At 27.5% G+C, this 23,848-nt stretch overlaps 1 protein-coding gene across 1 annotated transcript; it reads left to right on the top strand.

Annotated features, from left to right (window-relative positions):
- Positions 1-18,466: 18,466 nt before the first annotated feature.
- Positions 18,467-22,903, top strand: LOC111291911 (ethylene receptor 2-like). The gene is made up of 3 exons (XM_022884042.2): positions 18,467-19,134; positions 19,471-21,362; positions 21,841-22,903. Exons 2-3 carry the CDS (start codon positions 19,614-19,616, stop codon positions 22,381-22,383), a joined length of 2,292 nt encoding a protein of 763 aa, XP_022739777.2. The 5' UTR covers positions 18,467-19,134; positions 19,471-19,613; the 3' UTR covers positions 22,384-22,903.
- Positions 22,904-23,848: the final 945 nt, after the last annotated feature.

Below are 23,848 nucleotides of genomic sequence, written 5' to 3'. Positions count from 1 at the left end.
AGCTATTCTTATATCTTAGTACCATAATCTAAAATTAGTGATTATGATATAATTTGACATGAATAAATGTAATGTAATGCATGAAAAAGAAAGAAAGAAGAAAAATATATTTGCCATTTTAAGGATTTCAACAAAAGTTACCTTTTATTTATTCCACAGAAGTTTGTTTTACATCAAGTCTAATATTTTTCCTTTGTAAAAGCGCCTAATCTACTCATACTAATCCTTAGCCTCTTCAATAAAATTCAACAGTCACTGCCAATTCTCTCTTGCTGGTATGACCAAAGCTCTCAATGTCTTAGCTTCCTCTGCCATCTCTCATGCCTTAATTACTTCCTTACCTATCTAAGTTGTAAGATGCTTTATGTACCTTTATCTGCCCAACCCTTTTTTTTGTCAAACCATGCCTAATAGGATAACTCCTTATGCTTTTTTGTGAATGCCATGATATTACTTTTCTACTCATTCAACTTCTGCTTCAATGTCTAAATGTATTCTTTGAGCATTTATTTTCATGCTGAGCTTCAACATAATCATCCCTCTTTTAGAAGCATTCTCTTTTTAGCTTTTCATTCTCGCAAGTCAAATCTGTATTGTTTATTTCTTTAGCCTGCATCTGTATGCATAATTTCTTGTGTTCTTGTTGCAGCTCCATTAGCTCCTTAAAGGCATCATCCCGTTCTTTTATAACCTTTTGAGTCTTGCTTATATTGCACTCCTTAAAAATCTTATGGATTTGAACCTCTAATTTTTTTAGTTTGTCTCTCCATTATTCCTTTTCTTCCTAAAGCCTTAGAATTTCTTGTTTCAGTTTTTCTTTCTTAACTTCATGTTCCTTTCTTGTAAGTTCTGACTCTGAGGGCATATTATCCAACTCCTGATTCACTGATTGGTCTCTGAACATAGTGCCACCTCTTTACTTTTCTTGGCTCTCTAAATCAAATATCCTTGAGTGACTTAATCAATAAATGATCCAAGGCTCACCCTTCTAGGCTTCTTCTAAGCCTTGATTATGCCATTATTTTTTTAAAATGTTTTACTTTCTTTAAATAAGTAATTAAATTGGATAAGCCTGTGTGTTATAAGAATGAACTATTCAGCTCCATCAGCTCCTTAAGGGTATCATCCCATTCTCTTATAACCTTTTGAGTCTTGCTTATATTGCACTCCTTAAAAATCTTATGGATTTGAACCTCTAATTTTTTGCTTTGTCTTTCCATTATTTTTTTTCTTCATAAAGCCTTAGAATTTCTTGTTTCAATTTTTCTTTCTCAACTTCATGTTCCTTTCTTGTAAGTTCTGACTCTGAGGGCATATTATCCAACTCTTGATTCACTAATTGGTCTCTGAACATAGGTGCCACCTCCTTACTTTTCTTGGCTTTCCAAATCAAATATCCTTGAGTGACTTAATCAATAAATGATCCAAGGCTCACCCTTCTGGGCTTCTTTTAAGCCTTGATTATGCCATTATTTTTTAAAAATGGTTTAGGTTCTTTAAATAAGCAATTAAATTGGATAAGCCTGTGTATTATAAGAATGAACTATTCAGCTTTACACTATCTTCTTGCCATCAACGGTGTATAATATGTTAACCCCCATAAGCCTAAGAGGGGAACCCCTATCTCATCTCCACATTGATACAACCTAGGTTCCTGGTTCACCTATGGAGCTAACCATTTCTCTTGAAAACTATGAGTTTCTATAGTAGGCAATCTCATTCTTTTTGGGTTTTTACTTTTGGCTATTCACTCTCACAAAATTTCTTAACTAAATTTTGATTACGAAAATAGAGTTTGGAGAAAACATTCTTTTTACATTCGAAATGACTCTTCATCCATAGATACAATAATGGTATGCAACCTAGAAAATGAGCCTTATCATTCTGTCTATAAAAATTCAGAGATTTGATAGTTTCTGTCAATATTGTTTGTAAAAGATTGCATCCCCTTTCAATCTGCTCAAGTAAATCCACCATCTCTATCTCAATGTGGCCTAAGATTTTGAAGAAAATGACCATCCTATATATTGTTAGAGCAAACACATTCATTCATTAGTCATATCAAGGTGTTTGATAATGAAATCTCAAAAAAACTCTCATGGAATACCCTTATGTTCTCTTTTTTCTTGGATATGTGAATCTTTGAGCTCCTTTTTCATCCCTAAAATATGAGCTAACTTTTTGTGATACCTCAATTTTTATTTTTTTTTATGTATATTGTATCTAGATACTGAAGACAAATACCCACCTGAATCGAATACTCTTCTATTTTTGGTACCAGATCGACTTCATTAAAAATAAAAACAATAGTAAGAAAGATCTCAAAACTATACCATCACCTTAATGAGTGAGGTTTCAACTTTTACTAACAAGAGATGTGCAACATGCCCAAACTTCTAACAAAAAGCCTATTGCCTTGAAAGAACCATGCTATTTCATATATCTAATAAGCCTTTCAAATCATTTTGTTTGAGAAGCAAATGAACTTTCTTTGGTAAAGTGGAGACATGACCAGGCGATAAATAATCCTCTTCTTCTCAATGTTTCTTTTTTTACTCTATCTTCACATCTATGGGCAAATCACATTTGAAGAGTATAGATGAGGTGCAAATTTGACGTTTTGTGGGTTCCATGAAACTTTTGTTGAAAATACCAATATGTAATCTGCATACATATTTTATGAATATGCATAAGAAGAAAAAAAGTAAAAAGATAAGAAAATTGATTTGTCACCTCAATATAAAATAAAAAAATAAACATTATAAAGCAAGTAAAATAACAGTATAATTTTAGATTTTGGATTAACTACAAAAGGTGAAGGGACGTGGCTCTACCTATGGTTAAGCTCTTAAGGTTATCTATATATGGTTTGGACTATTTCTAAAAAGTTCTCAAATTGTTGCTTACATCATTGTCTATCACAAATTGTAAGGCACATCGATCCTTACCCATCATAGGCGATAAGCAGAAAGGGTTCAATCTGAGTAAGAGTATTTTGCTAGCTCGTGCCAAGACATGAAATCTTATGAAGGCTTAGGTACGTTACTTCCTTCTAAGGGATAAAACTTGGGTGTAAAGCTCATCTTATGCACATGCACATGAATGACAGATATATGAAAACAAATAAATGAATAACTAAACAAAATATAAACAAGGAAAAAGAAAAAAAAAAGAAGAAAAAATCTTAGATTTATTAGATTAGGCTTGGATAATAAGAAATTATTTACTGGCCTAACTCTTGAAATCCCCAACGAAATCAACAAATTATCATAACGTACAAATCCGTAAACTTAATGCTAGACATGATTTTTTTTTATATGTCGCCACCAATCTTTTTTGTTTTGGTGTGATTAGTCACCTGATTAAATCCATCATATTGAAAGAAGAGTCCTAAGATTGATCTAGGTGTTTTTAAATAGTAGATTTTGATCCACGAAACTAGATTATAGGTTCAGGAGTATGGTTAAGCATGAGAAAGGTTATGGTACCCTCATAGTGCCCATTAAAAGATAGTACTAGTTTGATTTTAAATTATCCAAGCTTTAAACATATTTATAATTTATCTAAATATTTTATATCGAAAATTAATCTTAAAATTACTTCAATAATTTAGTAGCAATTTAAGATAATTCTCTCATCTCATAAGTATTCATGAAGACTAGTGTCTCACCTTGAGGAGGCTCCGTCGTCAGATTTATTAATACATTTTATCTAAGAAAATAATTAGTAAAGTCCTTCAATAATTTGGTAGTATTTATTTTGATGCAAATCTCTTAATAGTTTGATAAGATTTTATTATAAAATATTTATAAGATTTTATTTTTTAGAAAATTCATTAAATCTTCAATAGTTTGGTAAGATTTAACTTAAAACGTAATCCTTCAATAGTTTGGTAAGATAAAATACAAAATATTTTATTAATTATTTTTTTGGCAAAAATTGGTTTATGAAATTTTTCAATAGTTTGATAAAATTATTAAAATTTAAATCCATAAAAAATTCTTCAATAATTTAATAGGATTCATAAATTTATTTGAAAAAAGAATTTTTTTTATTTTTTCCTTTTAGGCTACTTTCCAAAAATAAAATAATAAAATGGAATTTTACTAAATATTTAATAAATAATAAATTGCTTAATTTAAAAAAATCAATAAAAAATTACAAAAAATAAAATAAAAAAAAACCTACGATCGAGTCTGGTTGATAGATGGGCAACACGAGGATCATATTTGAGTTCATGCGGATCTTAGGTACTCAAAAACGATGTCATGTTGGGACACTATAAAAGGGCAGAGGTTCAGTTTTTTCTCAAATAGCCTTACTCCTTTATCTCTCTAGCTGAGATTTTTCTCTATCTTTTCTCTGAAAATCCAAGAACAATCCATCGAAAACTGGGCAATTCGGTGGTTTCTAAAAAATTCATATTTTTTCATAAATTTAAACCTAAACTTAAATTTTTCTAGAAATTTCTCAAAAACTTAAACCTAAACTCATATTTTCAAACTTCAAATCCAAAACTTCAAATTGAAATCCAAAAATTCAAACCCAAATAAATTCCTTCCAAAAATCCATTGTCAAAAACCCTAAATCCAAAAATATTTCTTCCCAAAAATTAACTCATATCTTTTGCAAAAATTCACTCCTTCTTTCTCCAAAAATTAACTCGTGCCTTTCTTTGTAATATTGTGTCCAATTTATAGCCAGTCTTTAGTAAAAAGTTTAGGGTAAAACAAAATCAATCCAGACTTAAAATTTAGGATTAGATTCTATCCGAACAGAACCAATCTAGGCTTGAATTATGGGTTTTGATTATGTCAAACGTAAATTAGGCTTAAATTCTACAAGTTGGTCTGATTGATCCAATTTTAAATTAAAAGCATATTTGATTTTCTTTCCATTTTGCTAACACTGATTAATAATAATAATAATAATAATAATAATAATAATAATTGTAATATAATATAATATAATAATAATAGTAACAATAACAACAACAATAATAATAATAATAATACACCTAAAAATCAACATCAATTAACTCCAGACACAGATTGATGTCTACAATGACAAATAATTAATTCGGATCATGATGTTTCCTTATATCTGATATTTGTAGACCATCACGTCGTGTGCAACTCAACATTTTTATTACTCCAAAAAAAAATCTTAAATGTAAGAAATTTTTTTAACTAAAATTAAATAATTATTTAAATTTATTATTTTATTATAATTAATTTAGCAATTTTTATTTAATCAAAATTTTAAATATTTATTTTAATTTCATTAAATATTTAAATATTTATTTTCAATCATTTAACATTTAATCAATTTTTTATAAAGAAAAAACTCAATTGAGTAGAAATAAATATACATACACTTAATTGATTATAATAAAATAATAAAAATTTAAAAAATTATTTAATATTAATTCAAAAAAATTTTTATAAATTTTTGTTATGCTTAATCTTCAATCAAGAAAGTCAACATCTATACTCATTTATCAAATCATCATTAAAGAAGAACGATGTCCCGACTTTTCGCGTCAATACAGGCTCATCTCTGAATCACTCACCTACCAAAACTTTTTCACCAACTAAAATAACTCGCTCAATTATCCTTACTAATATCTCATCAATTTATTTTTTTACAACAAATCAACCTGACAATTCTAAAAATAAAAATTCAATTCAGTAAATATATATATAAATTTAATTAATTATAATAAAATAATAAAAATTTAAATAATTTTTTAACTTCAATTCAAGGATTTTTGTTTACATACTTTCTATATATATATATATATATATATATATAAATATATAATATAAGAGCGTCGTCCCCTTCGGGTCGGTGATTCACGTGCTTCACATTCCTGTTGATTTGCTTCTAGATGTTAGTTGAAAATTTTCCACCAATCTTGACCGTATCTATTATGGAAAAAAGCTACACTAGACTTCTTGGCAGCCGTTCGATTTGGTATGGAATTTAAGGCCACGATTTTCTTTTTTAGATTTTTTAAAATAAATTATTAATTTTTTAAGTTGACGGAGATTTTGAATTTTACAAATTAGAGAGTTTCTACATATCCACCGTTAGTATTAGAATAATAATTAAATGGACATATATTAATATTCTAATCCCATTTATGATATTTAAAATCTTTACTTTTGATGTTAAAAACTAAAAATAATAATTTTTGTTGTTTCATTTTTCGTCTTACACATGTGAATGTGATCAAGTAAAATAGGTATCTAATCTTAATTTGAATATCTAAAATTTGTCACCATTGGTTTTCATAACTTCAAAATTTTACAAACACGATTCTAAATAAAAAAAAAATGATGCTAAGAATTTTATAATATTTTTCAAAACTATATAAGATACAGGTGAGTTTGGTATAAATTATCAAAGAGAATGAAATTGAAAATTTGTGCTATACTTTTTTTGAGAAATTATCAATACATCAATAATAAAGTTTTTTAACTTCATGAATGGGGTTAAAATTAAGGATATTAATTTTATCCATATCTAATGGAAAATCTTACTTTTTATCCAAATAGAGATGTTGATGAGTATTACATTATAGGTTTAGGGATGGATATAATTTTAAATTTTTATTGTGTACGAAAATAAAAACGAATAATATAGCATATGTCCTGTACTTATATCCTATACATATATATTTATATATTTAGTAAATAAAATTTTTTTAAATAACATAAGTTATTATTTTAGATTCATTAGAATTAATATATTTTTATTGAAAAAATATATTAATATATATTTATAAAAAATTATCAAAATATATAAGATAAAAAATAAAAAAGCTAAAAAATATATTTTTATTTTTATTTTATTTAAAAAAAATGCGGGTATAGAAATTATTCATATCTATTAAATATTCACAAGGATAAAAATGAAAATATATTTGAAATACCCATTGGATATGGATACAAAAATTGGTATAATATAGAAATCTGAAGATGGAGATAAAAAATACTTTACTCTCCCCATGTCCTATCTATTAACCTCACTAATTAAAATAATGACATATATCTCTTAATATATATTTTTAAAAAAAGAACTAATTTTAAAAAATGAGATATCTGTCATTATCTTAATTTTGTTTGTGAAATTAAAATATTTTATTGTCAGTATATTAAATAATTTCTTTACTTTATTTGCACTTTCATATTAGTGCCTAAAATCCTCTTCTTTTTTTTAAAAAGAAAAATAAACCCTGAGGTTTTTTTTCAAATAGAAAAAACCCTAAGTTTTTTTTTTCCTTTTTGGTTATAAAGTTATTGAATAACATAAAAAGGCGTTACATATAATGACTATTCCCTTAAATTATGCAAAAAGAGTTATTTTGGTACCTCAAATTTTGTTTGGGTCATTTTAACGCATCATCTCTTATTTCGGATCAATTTGATCATATTTTAATGAGAATTAATCACATTGCTAATGGTTCTGATTAGGGGTGTAAATGATATATTAATACTCGTAAGTTATTCGGATTCGATTCGAAAAAAACTCGAATTCGATTCGATTATTGTCGAGTCGAGTTCGAGCTCGAGTAGCTCGACTTATCGATCGAACCGAATTCAAGTATTTTTATATCTGACTCGAGTAGCTCATGAGTCTAATCGAACTTTTATATTTAAATATATTTTAATTATTTTAATTAATAAAATATTTCGAGTCCGAGTTCGAGTTCGAATTCGAGCATAAATAATCGAACTCTTGTTGAATATACGAATCGAGCTTATTTTTACATATTAATCGAGCTTAATCAAGCGAGCTCGAATAGCTCGAATTCGATCACGAATCAAGTTCGAACTTAAAAAATAAAACTCGATCGAGCTCGAACCGAGTATCGAACCCCGAGTTGTAAGTGGAGTTTGAACTCGAGCCTCTCACTATTCAGCTCGACTCGGCTCATTTACACCTTTAATTTTGATACGTGTACTAACATGTCAATAGCTATTGTCACGTGACCCTATGTGATAACCTAAAAAAATTTTTTCCTCTTATTTTCCTCCCCTTCTCTCTCTACAATCTCTCTTTAAAACTATAAAGATTTATGAACAGCCACGGTGGTCGACGCAACAATCTTGTGTTGGATTCGGATAGAACGGCAACCATTCTTAAAGCTTTAAAGTTTTAAAAAGAGAGATAGTTAAAAAGAGAAAAATGAGAGGAAAATGATTGTTTGATTGCCACATTATCAGTAACGTAGTATTTTACCACACAAACTAACACATGACAATAAGTGTTGATGTGTCAGTCCACATGGCAAATGATGTGGCCTGCTTAACAGAATCGTTAGTACATGACTAAACTCCTTTTAAAATACTATCAAACTGATCCCAAATAAAAAAAGTGAAAATGAAGGATCCAAATAACTCATTTTGCATACTTGGAGAGGCAAAATAATCGTTATGCCTATGACATTTTGACAATGGGTTTAATTTAAATGAATAAAGTCGCCATTCAACTATTCCACCACACCTTGAATTGCCTCAAAGTTTGCATTTAAGGTGAAATTGATGTTAAACCAATAAATTTGTAACATTTATTTTTGTTAATAAATACATTACATATTTTGTAACAAGTGTGTATTTTTTTTTTTTTTGAATTGATTATTATATTGAGTAATTTATTCCTTTAATTATTATTGTTGGTGTCGACCTTTCTTGACAAGGACAAAAATATAATATTATATATACGAGATCGGTTAAGAGTAAAAATCATAAATTTTTTCTACGTTTATAGTCCACTGCTCAAGTTAGTACTTGGGACATGTACCTTCAAGAGACAAATTAGGGTGATTGAACTAACATGGGTCTCAAGGCTTCAAGTCAGCTCAACATGTTAATTCTAATCGAAAAAACCAAATTGTCCTCATCTGGTTGATGATTGATACTCTGTGATGAAATATCTATTTTGTCCCTTAAACCATAAAATACTCCTAACAATTATATTAAAATGTGTAACATTAATTATCAATATTGTCTTTAATATAATAATATTTTAATTAACCTTAAAACATTAAAATATTAACATTCAAATTCATTTCAACTATCATTTTACCTTTTCTTTGGAATTTAACTAAGGACTTTAGAGTATGTTTTGTGTACAAGATTATGTATAGAATAAGATAATTATTATCTTATTATATGTTAGGTGCACACATAAGATAGGGGATTGAATTGCAAAAAAATTTAATTATCCTCTTAATCAAGATGACTCTATCCTCTTCGAAAAGGAAGAATTATTTCTAATGTAGGATTAGATAATAGATGCTTATATATTACTTGTTTTATTCTAAAACTAGATTATAACATGTGTGATGCATGAAATAGTTTTATTTATTTAATATAAATATATATATATACAAATTAGTTTCTTTTTAAATTATATTCAAATCTTTAAAAATCATAGCATATATAAAATTTACATATATTAGCTTGTAATTAAAAAATAAGAAAAAAATTATGTTTTTCCTCTGGATATTTTTGTTTACAATAATATATATACACGTCTAAGATTATATCAAATAAAAATAAATTATGTCTTTTTTTAAAATATAAAAATATATATTATTAAATGATAGAATTAAATAATAAAAGAAATATTAACATACTTTCACTAGTAATTTTGACTAAATTATTATGCAAAATATGAAAAATGTTAGAAAATATGTGAAAAAAATAAATTGAAAAAATATTATTTTTCATAAGAATGAAACTATAATAATAATAAAATATATCTTGAAAAAAAGTTATAAACAAAAAGAAAGACAAATTGCAATAGTAATAGAATATATCTTGAAAATAAGTTACTAAAAAAAATTTGATGTATAACACGTTACATTTGTAGTTTTAAATTTATAGAAGAATATTTAGTGGTAATTAGGATTAAATAGATAATTTTTAAATTAATTTTTTAAAATTTAAAATGGATATAATAAGTGATAAAGATAATATTAAATTTTTTGCATTTATTTGAACTATAAATTTGATAATTGGAGTTCAAATAAATATAATGGTTTTGATAATCTTATTATTTTAAAAATTTAAGATGAAAATTTTTTAAATTTTCAAAATTTTACATAAAGTTACTTAAATTTTTAATGTCTTACGTAAATTTTTTAAATCAAGATAAAAAAGATTGTTGAAAATTTTGAATAAATTTAATCTTTATAATTTTTAAACATATTTGAAAGATTTTGATAATTAAATAATTTTGAAATAAGGTTATTTGGTAAACAACTAAAATTATTTATTAAAAAAATAAAATACATATTTCATATTTTTTATTTTAAAAAATATATCTTTAAATTGATTTGATTTTCAATTATAATTTGAATAATTTTGATATTTGAATAAATTTAAAAGTATCTAATTTGTAATTAAAAGAAACTATCTTATTTTTTAGAAAAACTATCCTATATGTCATTTAAAAGAGTTGTCCATGTAGACACCCATATGCCAAATTTATTTATGTATATTGTTATTAATATATAATATATTTATTAGATTTACATTTAAAATTTGACTTAAACATTTAATAAGCTGACAAATATCATTCTTTAATTGGTTAATTCAATTTTTTTTTTTATTTTTCTTCTTTTACTTTTTCCTTATTTTATTTTTTGCTCTCTTTATTTTTTTCTCCTTGTTTTTTTTCCTTATCTTTCTTTATTTTTTATTTTTCAATTTTCCCTATTTTTCTTTTTGTTTTTTAATTAAAAAATATATAGTTTTGATTTATTTTTTGAAAAATTAATTTACATTTTTTTGAAATAATCATTTTTTTAATTTATTCTTTATAAGAAGTAAATTTAACTCTTAACCATAAAAATTATTCTAGATTAAATTTTTTAGTTAATAAATTTTGAATTATTGGATTTTTAAAGTAATTTTTTCATATTTTTCTTTTTTCAATTTTCACTTTTTGTCTTCTCTTTTCCTTTTTTCTTGTTTTTTTTTTCCCCACTTTTTTTCTTATTCCATCTTGCCAAAAAGAGAATAAAAAGAAAGGAAAAAAAAATAGATAAAATTATATTTTTTATAACTTTGCCGAAAAAAATCATTTTTGTTTGTAAAAACTATTTTTTGAATATAATTTTAGCTCTCAATCACATAAATTATTTTAAATTTAGATTATAAAAAGATTTAAAAAAGGAAAATAAGGAAAATAAGAGGAAAAATAATGAAAAAAATATTTTTGGTTAAAATTAAATTTAAAAAATAGTTTTTAAAACATTTTAATTTTTAAAAAATGATTGATTATTTAATTAAAAGATAAATTTTGAAAAAAAAATAAAATTTAACTCTTATATATTGAAATTATCATAGAAAATCTATTTTTTAGTTAAAAATTTTTTGGATTACATTTATATAAAAATTATAAATTTAAATTATTTTTATAGTAAAAAGAGTAATTTTGATTAATAAAAAAATTATGTTATCATATTTTTAGTCTTACACAAAACAATGAACAAACTTAGTGAACATAAAAATCATCATCTTACACTCTTAGCTTTTGCACACACCAAACATAAGATACATTATTTTATTTAATCTAATCCTAACTATAATCTTATATCATTCTATACTATCATAATTTTATACATCAAATACAATCTTAAAATATTTGGTTATTGATCGATCTATGTTTTTATGGCCTCCCACTCTCTTTATACGGTCAATGCTCTAGCCGACTCATCTACAAGGTATGAACTTTGATTTTTTTTTTTTCTCTCAACCATTTTTTGCAAAAATCATATTACCTTGTAATATCCAATTAATAGAATTAATAAGATTACGTTATATGCATTTTATCTATAATTTTTTTACTACAATCATACAATTGTCTAATCATAATAAATGCATTACATATAAAATTTTGATGAAATTCACATAATTTTAAATTATGATTAATTAATTGTATTATAATAATTATAGGTGAGATGCCCACGAACATAAAAGAAGTCATACCATGATTTTCAATCTGATTTAATTTTTATTAAATTCGAGTTGGTTTGATTTTGTAATTTATTTAATTAATTTGACTTTAATTAAAGTTATCACTAACTTAAATTGTTGAGATAATATGCAGATAAATTTACAAACTTCAAAAAAATTAAAATAAATCCTTTTTATATTAAATTAAACTATGAATTTTAATTTTATTTTAATTATACCTATTAATGAAATTTGAAAATTGGTAAATTAAGACCATTTGGCCAAAGTTATTAAAATAATTTTTTTAAGTATTTATCATTCAGCTCATCCAAATGAATCAAGTAAACAATTTTTTTTTATGGATTATATCAGCCAAATAAGAAGATTTTAACAGAATATTTCATATTCTGAAATGTTAAGGCCGAGTTTTTATTAAAATCCATAAAGTGCATAATTTTAATTTATATTTTCATTTTTTTAATGAAATTCTAAAACTTAAAATATTTTATAAATTTAGAATAACAAGGTCCAAAATAATCTGAATTATTTAAAAAATTCCCATTCTAAAATATAATACACGAGTAACTGTGTCGAATCAAGTCATGAAAAAACAGTTCGACTTAATTTAACTTATGTGGTAGTTTAGGTTTTAATTGAGAATTGAATATATGGTTGGATTTCAAATCTTTTTTTTTTTAAATCTAGTTGGAAGAGAATATATTATGTTATTGATACTTAATATGCAATGAATCTGCCCATGAATTGCTAACTTTATGCACGCAATGAATGACAAATATTGATAAAAAAATCCCTTTTATCCATCTCTTTTCTGAGGACATCCCTTTTTTAAGATAAAAATTTGACTATTAGTTTAGACCATATTGATGGTAGAATATGTCAACTTTCTTGACGTGAATTTTGCTCAACTGTGCTGAAAAGATTGTATGAAAGAGTTATTTTTTGTTAGTATATGTTTTTTTTTTTTGTATTTAATTCATACCATATAATTATATTATTAAAAAAAATAATTTATTATATATTGCATGCATAAGTCTATTGAAATAAATATTGGACATTTAATTATCATATGTGGTGTTTAATAAATAGTTAATTTTTATAATAATATGATTATATGAAATGATTTAAATAGAAAAGATATATGATAACGTGAAATAATTGTTTCATACAATTTTTTCTTTTATTCTTAATCGCTCGAGGAGAAAACTAATTTTTATAAGAAAAATAAAAGCGGAGTTATTTGCACCTCAAAAAATTCTCAATACACCTAAAAAAAATTACCTTTAGAAAAATTACTTAAATATCCATTAATTAATTATTTTTTTGTCCTTCACACCCTTTCTTTGTAAGTTGTTGAAAATTCATTTCTGTAAACTTCTTCAATATATAAAAAAATTCATTTCCAAAAATATCTTCACTATATCTGAAAATGCATCTCCGAAAAGTATAATAATTATCTGAAAATGCATTTTTGAAAAAGATTGCAGTTATCCGAAAATGTATTTCTGAAAAAATATTGCAATTATTCAAAAATGCAATTTCTAAAAGTATTACAATTATCCGAAAATATATTTCTGAAAGTAATTTTTTTACTTCAATTTATTCATTGCAATTTCTTGATCAATGTCTAGCACAAGAATATCGAATGTCCCTTACTGGAATCTCCAAACAGGTCTCTAATGATTTCTCTAATGTATGGGTTGTTTAAATCCGACAGTAAAAACCTTTAATCTTTCAGCCATACTATTCATTCAATAATGTTTGCAATATTTTTCAATTCTAACAAAACGTTTATTTGAGAAGAATTAGTAATTATAAAGAAGCACTCGTGCAAATGACTACTACACCACGAGTGATGAGGCAGTCACACTCCATCACACATGGTATAGTAGCCAACTTGCACGAGTGTCTATTCACACTTAGCAATTCCTTTCAAATGCACGTTTATCAAATTTACAAAAATATTGCAAATGTTATTGAATAGATAGTGCTGGTGGCTGGAAGATTAGATGTTTCTATTGTCGGATTTGCCATTCTACTAATAACATTGTTAGTGTCAATGTTCCTTACAGTGCCTAATTATTGTGTATTGAAAATCCATTTTTAGAAGTTTTTGAAGGATTTTGAAAATAAATGTCTAGAAACCATTGAGAAATTTCAGAAATACACTTTAAAAAGTTCTTAAAGATTTCTGAAAATGGATGTTCAAAAACTTTTAAGGGATTCCAGAAATAAATTTTTAGTATATTGAATAAGTTTCCAAACATTCATTTCCAGAAATCTTCAACAATTTTTGGAAATTTATTTCAAAATTGCTCAAATCATACCTCAAAACTTAAAATCCTAAATCTTTTGAAATTAAACAAAAAATCAAATGAAATATCAAAAAAAAAAAAATGATTTACTTATGATTTTAAGCTACCTAACATCAAATGAGTAATTGGGCCTTGATTTGGGGCTTAATTCTTCAACGGTTTAGGGTTTTTGGTTGAAGAAGATGGGGGTGTGAGGGGATGAGAATTTGAATTTTTTAGTAAATTTATCTTTTGGGTTTGGGATGTGAAGAAAAGAACTAATAAGTGTTAATAATAGTGGGGTGTAAAGAAAAGAACTTTAGGGTGCAAATAACATCACTCAAAACAAATAAAAAAAAATTATAGCTATTCATCAAGGCTCTACATTTGATTGATTTTTATTATTTATTTTTTGTGCTATGTAAAAATTGTAGAAAAACAAAGAGAAAAAATAATAAATAAAATAATAATAATAATAAAAATAATAACAAATTGGAGCCATAGTTTGAAAAGGATGGTGTAATCAAATTTAATACATTACCACACATTTCATTTTTTCAATTATTAATTTTATTTTTATTATATGCTCAAGGATATTTTTTAGTATTACCCTATTAAATTTATTTGTAAAATTTAAAAATAGCATGATTAATGTATTGAATAATTTTTCTTAAATTATTATCAAAATAAAATATTCAAACATTTAGTAGGTGAAACTATCTTGGTTCGGAATTTATGAAGCCAAGTTGTTAGGAGTAGCACAAATTGTCAATGAAATTATTAACAATAAAACATATAGCAATGGACCCACTTCTTAAATTTATAAACATTGAATTCAAGTTGCATTTAAAAATTTTTTTTATTGTTTTCTTCTAATAGAAAATTTGTGTTACATTTATTTTTTTCCCCTATTTTATATAGTAGTACTCGAACTTTCTTTAATTTCTAATTTTTTTTAACATGTTGAAAATGTTCCATTTTGCTTTCATTTGGTCGTAGCAAGGCACGAGATTTTTTCTAGGTAGGTTTCAAATTTTTTTAAAGAGAAAGGATGAAGAATTTAGATGATACTATGATAGGTTGATTATAAATGTAATTAAGTTTAGTAAATCATAAATGGTTAAGACTTAATTATTCTTCTCATGTATGACTAATCACAATTGGCATCCCTGCTTCTTTAAAAGTGTGTGCAATGCACTCTCCATTTCTCTTTCCTTCCCACGCTAAGATGTAATATATGCCATAAGCCTAATTATGTTAGGCCTTGCTTTTTCTATTAATATTAACAATAAAAGTGAAAAAGCATGTGAATAAATGAATATAAAATGATGTCATATTATGGTAAGAATGTATCACTGTTGTCCATATATAATACCTAACATGTATGCATTCATTTAGATGTGACAAGGCATGTTTTCTTTATTTTGATATGTACATAACATGACATGATTATGATAAATGAAATTTCTAAATATAATGATGAACAAATAATGATGTATACATTACATTGGATTTTTTAATATAATAATATTTAAGAGTTTGTGAGTAGACCATGATAGTGTATTTTTTAACATGTATTAAGAGAAGACTATTTTGTGCCAATACTTTTGGCAAAATCAACCTTTGAGATGGATATAGATTATAATATTTGTCAATCTTTTATAAGCGGATGCATGAAAAGTGATTTTCTCTTTAGATTTTATAATATATTAACTGTTTTTTTAAACACTCCATTTAATAGATTTTAAAATTTTATCTTGAAAGTTTCAATTTCAAACCTTAAAATGGAAGGAGTGAAAAAATTTTTTAAAATAAAAGTGTTACTTCTTGTTGTGCAATCTAATATTATTTGTAAAATAAAAAATAAATCTTATTGAGCCTTTAAACAAGGTTTTAGGCTTTTTAAGCATGTTGGCATTCCATGAAACAAGGTTAATAGGGTGTGAACAAGTTTGATTTTTATCTATTAATTAATTTTAATAAATTATTATAAATAATATTTTAAAATTTATTAATTAAATAAATAAATGACATATATAATAAATTTTATTTATATTTGGTTCATTTATAGCACTAGTTATAAATGAGATTACTGGACATATCCAATATAAGATGCTATGGTATATATTATTTCTTTACAATATAGTCATAGTTGCTAAAATTAGCGATAATTTTAATACAAAATTAGAATTATGGAAGCATATACTAAAGTTTTGAAACTTTAAATTGAATAAATTTAAAATTGAATATATAAAATGTAAGTTTAGTAGTTATATAAAAGTAAATGCTAGTGTGAGTATGTTTGATGGTAAGGTAGTAGCACAAAAAAAATAGTTATTTTTAATATTTGGGATCAGTTATTCAAAGCGATACTAAAATTAAATGGGATGTAAATCATAGGATTTAAGTGGGATGGGTGAGGTGACGAAATGTGTTTGGTGTGTTGTGTGATTGCAATATACGTTTAAAGTTATAGATAAAGTTGTGTAAAATAATTGTAAGACTTGTATTATTATATGGGATAAAGTATTGGGTCGTTAAGAAATAACATGAGAAGAAAATGAGCGTAGTTGATTAAGGATAGTTAGATAAATCTATGGTAAGACTAAAAGTGACAAAATTTGAAATGAAGAGACTCGAGAAAAATTATGGGTAATCCAAAATGAAACAAAGATGATTGAAGGTCATTTTAGATAGTTTGAAAATGTGAGATGTAGGGTTATCTATACACAAGTTAAGAGAAATGAGCTTCTGGGTTTGGAAGAAACCAAAATTTCTAGAGATAGATCATGAAAAATGTAGATGCAAGTAGTAAGAAATAATATTAGGGTTAAGAAAGTAAATGAAAATGTTGTTTTTATAAAAATAAGTGACGTAAGAGGATTCAAAACTATAATCTTACATGATTCTTTTTTTTTTTGCCTTTTATATAATCAACCCTATAGTTATGATATATAAAATTTAGTTTATTGTTATTATTGTATACGGTTAATTTACACTCAAAAGTGTAAAAGAATAGAGTGTTCAATAAACAGTTTTGTGAAAAAACTTGATTTTTGTCCGTTTGTTAAGTTTAACAAACGGTGGCTGATTTACTCTCTGCACCAAAATTTTTTCTTGGGCATCTTCAAAATTTTCCCATGACATTCTAAAATTTGAAAAATAAAAAATTTTGAAAGAAAATTTTCTATAAACACTTTTAAAAATTTCTCATAACACCTTTTTCATCAACAAATTTGACAAATTCATCAATAATTATATATATATACATATATATATATTATAAGTGGATATTTCAAAAAAAATTATGAATATACCATAATTAATAAATTATTTTAAACAAAATTGTTAAAATCATGGATCTGCTACTATTAACAAACGATTATGAACAATATAACTACATTTGAATTATATCTCACCTCTAGTAGAGGTGCAATTTTCATGCAAAATTGTATCAATTGTTGTGAAGATATCTAAACACAAGTGTAATGCTATTGAAATTTTACCAATTACTCACTAGATTATTTTTGGGCCAGATGATAACTGCTTTTTTTCTTTGTTATTATTTTTGTTTGTTTTACTTTTTTATCTTAAAGTTAAGTCGTAGAGATAAAAATATCCCTACACTTAATTTTTTTTTAAAAAAATTATAAAATAATAAATAAAATAAATTTTAATTATTTATTAATAAAATTATTATTTGACATTAAATAATTAAATAATTTTATAATTTTATAAATATTAAATAATCTAAAATTTTTATTACATAATTATTTTTATTCTAATGTCTTTAATAATTTTTTTATTATAAGTATTTTACTATTATCGTTATTTTTTACCAAATACATATTTAATCCGTAATTTTAATTTTATTATTATAATAATAATAATCTTACTTCAATCGTTATTTTAAATCTTTAACAAATTTAATTTCATCACTTATAAAACTCTAAATGAATAAATTATGAATATAATAAAATTGTTTTATTTACAACCTAAAGCTACCGTGGCACCAAGCATCCAATTAAAAAAGTGAAATGCTTTGGGTGAGACTTGAAACAGAATAGGAAGCTTAGATTGAATTACAAGAAAACAAAAAGGAAAAAAAAAAAAAAAAAAAAAGGAAAAAGAAAGGAAATTGAAGGAGAGAGAAAATAAAACAAATCTTTTTGGGTACTACGAGGACGACGTTTTGGTTCAAAGGGGCGTCCAAGTTCTCTTCATGTAAGAAGCTGGGTCCCATCCTTTTCCCTCTCTTCTTCTTCTTCTTCTTCTTCATCTTTCTCTTTCTTTTCTAAATATTTTTTTCAGCCTCTTACAAAAACAAGGGCGATATCTTATTATATATGTACATTTCCTTTTTCCTTTCTCTCCACACCAAAACCTCTCTCATTTCTCTCGTTTTGTTCTTTCTTCTTAAAAACTGCGTTTTTCTTTTCTTTGCTTTTGTTTGAAATTTGAAAGAGAATTGAAAAAATATTATAAAAAAGAAACCAGATTGTTGCTATATAAAGGAAAGCTTTGAAGAAGCAAAATAAAAGACCAGACCAGACCAGACTAAACCAGGCAAAAAACTCAGAAAACTGCTTGTTTTGCTGCTTTTTGTTTGTGTTATTGTTGTTAGCTTCACCGGCTTTTGGTTTAGTTTTTGGAATATTAAAAAAAAAAAACGTATCTTTTGTTTTTCTTCTTTGGTTTTGGTGCTGGGAGCTTTGAACCTGTCAAATGGACCGCGGGTGATTCATTGAAATGGGAAATACTTCAGCTTGGATTCATAAAAAATTTTGCCCTTGTCTTTGCATGTCATAGAAACTCAAAAGATCTGAAGGTGGTTTCTTTCATGGTTTCTGGTAAGTTTTTTTGGTTTTTAAATTTCTAGGTTTTTTTTTTTTTTGTTCTTGATTTTGGGGGCGCATTTCTGGGATTATCAAAAGAAATGGGTTGGTTCCTATGTTTTGCATTTGTTGTTAGAGTATTTTTTTAATGGTTTTTAATAGAAATATGAAATTTGAGGTTGATAATCAGATAAAGAGTTTTGGATTAAGTTATTTTGACCAACAAAAAAAAATAATTTTACTAATTCTGGGATGTACAGTGAGTTTGATTGTAATTCAAGGCTATTAAATTTCTTATTTTGGTGGGTGTTTAATGTTTTTCAACAGTATTGAGTTGTCTTTTTATTACAGGCATTGAGAATTGAAGCTTGGAATTATAAGGTTTTAGCTCAAATGAGCCGTGTTTCAGATAGAGGAGTAAAGTGTTTTGTAATAACTCAAAAGGTGTATCAATAAATGGATTGAATGAAAGGGTAGCAGTCCATTTGGCTGCAATGTTAAAAGCATTAGCTCCTGGGCTGTTGATTTCTTCGCTTCTAATTTCAGTATCCACGGCAGATAATGGCTTTCCGAGGTGTAATTGTGATGATGAGGGGAGCTTTTGGAGCATTGAAAGCATCTTAGAGACTCAAAGAGTGAGTGATTTCTTGATTGCTGTGGCTTATTTTTCGATCCCTGTTGAGCTGCTTTACTTTGTTAGCTGCTCAAACTTGCCATTCAAATGGGTCCTCTTTCAGTTCATAGCCTTCATCGTGCTATGTGGATTGACCCATTTGCTCAATGGGTGGACCTATGGCCCCCATCCTTTTCAACTCATGTTGGCTGTCACCGTGTTCAAGATTCTCACTGCTTTGGTCTCATGTGCCACTGCTATTACGCTTATCACGCTCATTCCACTGCTTCTGAAAGTCAAGGTGAGAGAATTTATGCTGAAGAAAAAGGCTTGGGATCTTGGGCGGGAAGTTGGTATTATAATGAAACAGAAGGAGACTGGTTTGCATGTCCGCATGCTTACTCAAGAAATTCGGAAATCATTAGATAGGCATAACATTTTATACACAACAATGGTAGAATTGTCCAAGACATTAGGTTTGCAAAATTGTGCTGTTTGGATGCCTAATGAGATCAAGACAGAGATGAATCTGACTCATGAACTCAAAGAAAGGAATTATTCATATAATTTTACCATTCCCATTACTGATCCAGATGTTGTAAGGATTAAAGGAAGCAGTGGAGTGAATATCCTCAAGTCAGAATCTGCGCTTGCAATTGCAAGCAATAGAGAGTATGGTGAGCCAGGAGCAGTGGCTGCAATTCGGATGCCAATGCTTCGGGTATCGAATTTTAAAGGGGGAACTCCTGAGCTAGTTCAGACATGTTATTCCATATTGGTTTGTGTTCTTCCTAGTGAACAACATAGATCATGGAGCAACCAGGAACTAGAGATAGTTAAGGTGGTTGCTGATCAGGTGGCTGTTGCACTCTCTCATGCTGCAGTTCTTGAAGAGTCCCAACTCATGCGGGAGAAATTGGTTGAGCAAAACCGGGCATTACAACTGGCACAGCAGAATGCTATGAGGGCAAGCCAGGCTAGAAATACATTTCAGAAGGTAATGAGTGATGGAATGAGGAGGCCTATGCACTCGATTTTAGGCTTGCTCTCAATGATGCAGGATGGGAATTTGAGCAATGATCAACGAATTATTGTTGATTCTATGATGAAGACCAGCAATGTCCTATCAACCTTGATAAACGATGTGATGGATATTTCAACAATGGATCGTGGAAGATCCCCATTGGAGAAGAGATCTTTTCGATTACATTCCATGATAAAAGAAGCAGCTTGCCTTGCTAAATGCTTGTGTGTTTCTAGGGGTTTTGGTTTTTCAATTGAGGTTGAGAAGTCCTTGCCTGATCTTGTTTTTGGTGATGAAAGGAGAGTTTTTCAGGTGATACTGCATATGGTTGGGAGCCTATTTGATGGCAATAGTGGAGGGGGAACTGTAATACTTCGGGTGTTCTCAGAGAATGGTACTCAGGAACAGAATGATTTGAGACGAGCAGCCTGGAGGCACAGCTCTTCTGATGCAGATGTACATATCAGGTTTGAAATTAGGATTGACAATGGAAATTCTCAATCAGAGGGCTGCTCAACGTCAGAAGTACAGATCACTGCAAGAAGACACAACAGCCAAGGAACTGAGGAAAGCTTGAGCTTCAGCATTTGCCAAAAGCTAGTGCAGGTAAGAACAGCAGATTTTGTCTGCTGAGAGAGGAAGAAAAGTGAGTAATAGAGCACTAAAAACATATGAAATCTGCGATAAGATAATAAGTAGGATAAAGAGTTTTTTTGTCACCTGATGAATTGCTGATGAAACATCCTGCATCTGGTTTTCTATTATTAGCTAATTGCATATATGTCATGTAATGCTCCTTGTCCTACAGATGGTAAAAGCTTTGGATGCTTGGATCCATTCTGAAACCATCTTAGATTTTTCCATTTAGAACTATTCATATGGGTTGACAATTTCTATAAGGAAGTGGCTAAGCTAGAAGTTTTAATTGTTTCCACAACCGGTTAGTGCAAACTGGAAATTTTAGTTGACACAGTGAAATACGTTATCCACCTGTTATAATAATCTTTCTTTTTTTTTAAAAGAAAAAACTTTTTATATTACTTTTTTATTAATTTATTTGTGATGATCTGAACAAAATTTGCAGCTGATGCATGGGAATATCTTGGTAGTCCAAAACCCTCAAGGTTCTGCTCAAAGCATGGCACTTGTTATTCGGTTTCAAGTTCGACCATCCATCAGTATAACTATCACAGATTCTGGAGAATCTTCAGAACAGCCACGCTCCAACTCTCTTTTCAGAGGTTTGCAAGTTTTACTAGCTGATGATGACGATGTGAACTGTGCTGAGACTCGAAAGCTTCTTGAGAAGTTGGGATGCACTGTTTCTGTTGTTTCATCTGGATATCAATGCCTCAATGCTATTGGGCAAGCCTCATCTCCTTTTCAGATTGTTATTTTGGAGCTTCAGATGCCTGAGTTGGATGGATTTGAAGTTGCAATGAGAATTCGGAAGTTCAGAAGTCATAATTGGCCATTGATTGTTGCCATGACTGCTAGTGCCGAAGAAGATATCTGGGAAAAATGTTTGCAGATTGGTATAAATGGAGTTATTCGAAAACCAGTGCTATTACAAGAGATTGCCATTGAGCTTCGGAAAGTCCTGATGCAGGTAAACAAAATTGTGTGATGACTCATGCTGTAAGTTGCATAACTCAAGCAGCCTTGAATCTTTCAAATCAAAATGGGGATAGACAAAGATAACATCTTGTGAGAGATTCCCCACTGTGCTACCTGCACAGAGATGTTACACATACGACGACATTCACAGTCAAAATGGTATACAAAGTTAGTTCCCTTATCTTTTCCCCCACTTAATGTGTTAAAAGCTCTTGTGCAATTGCCTGGATAGCTTCAGATCTAATCATTAGTTTACTGGAATTCTCTTCAACACATCATTTTGATAAAATAGATTACGTGTACAGTGCAAAACTAGCTAGATTAAGTTATTGCCGCTCTTAATACAGTTGTTAGAGTAGTCAGGAACGTACTAAAATGTTCTCTAGAATACATGCAACTTGGCGATTGTAAGGCTGTTCATCATGTGCAGTTTCAAAAACAAATAGTTCAAAGACAATTCAAAATCTCCCTTGGTGAAAAATTATGCGAAATTTATATATCTTGGAAGTTCTTCATCAGCCTGCTTTGTTTCCTGCTAGTTCTGTCTTTAGCCGCAATTGAAATTTCTGGTAGTTACATGATGTCTATTTGCAATGTAGCTAACAAGTCTATTTTTGATTAACCAATGTTTTGCGCTATTCCCTCTTTGATCTTAGTACAAAATTGCTACTCACTACGACAAAGTTGACATTCTTGCAAGAATTACAATCTTTTTTGTTCTTTTTTAGGATTCCAGTCGGTCACTAAAACTAGAAACGTCTTATCAACAGATAACACTATTAGTAAGTTTTTGCAAATGGTCAATGCTTGGAATTGCCAAGGAATACAAGTATATACATAAAATATGCATCAAGTACACTATTCGTATATACATAAAATATGCATCAAGTACACTATTCTCCTCTCTTTTCTCCCCATGTGTATCATTGTTAAAGAAAAATAGTGTGATGAAAAGCATGAGAATCACGATGGAATGGTCGAACATGTGAAAATATTTATAAATCATGCTTTCCTGCGAAGATGGCAATGTCATTTGCCTTCCACTTTACGCATCAGCCAACTATATTAAAAACCAGTTATTTCATTCAGAAAACCTATAAACAATGAGAAACATTACCGTTCTTTTAATGCACGAACCTGCAACCGTTTCATTGCCCTTTTTCTAGTGATACAAGCAACAGTAAAACTTCCCATTATTACATTAACTATGAACTACACTTTCTTTTTTATTTTTACTGTATCATTTGAATGCACAATGAAAAAAGAGATTTTCATTGCATCAAAACAGTAAGTAAATGTTTATTGTGTTTTCAAATGAAATCTAATAATCATCAAACGAGACTAAAATGAGCTTGTTCATATAATTTGATTTAATAATCAGTTTTGAAGTGGATTCAAAGACCTGGGGATTTTTTTTTTTATTTAGTCTGGAATAAATTTAAAAGAAAATTGAGACCCATAATGCAGACAAAACT

Source organism: Durio zibethinus, chromosome 16 (genome assembly GCF_047325235.1).
Source record: "Durio zibethinus cultivar Kanyao isolate XHJ-2024 chromosome 16, ASM4732523v1, whole genome shotgun sequence".
Lineage (NCBI taxonomy): Eukaryota > Viridiplantae > Streptophyta > Magnoliopsida > Malvales > Malvaceae > Durio > Durio zibethinus.
This window is presented reverse-complemented; position numbering and strand designations above follow the sequence as displayed.

What these genes read in the sequence shown, in the direction of transcription:
- LOC111291911 (XM_022884042.2), top strand. Translation starts at nt 19,614, where the DNA reads ATGTTAAAAGCATTAGCTCCTGGGCTGTTGATTTCTTCGCTTCTAATT. An exon ending in TTTGCCAAAAGCTAGTGCAG is followed by an intron (nt 21,363 to 21,840) that starts GTAAGAACAGCA and finishes CAAAATTTGCAG; the next exon opens with CTGATGCATGGGAATATCTT.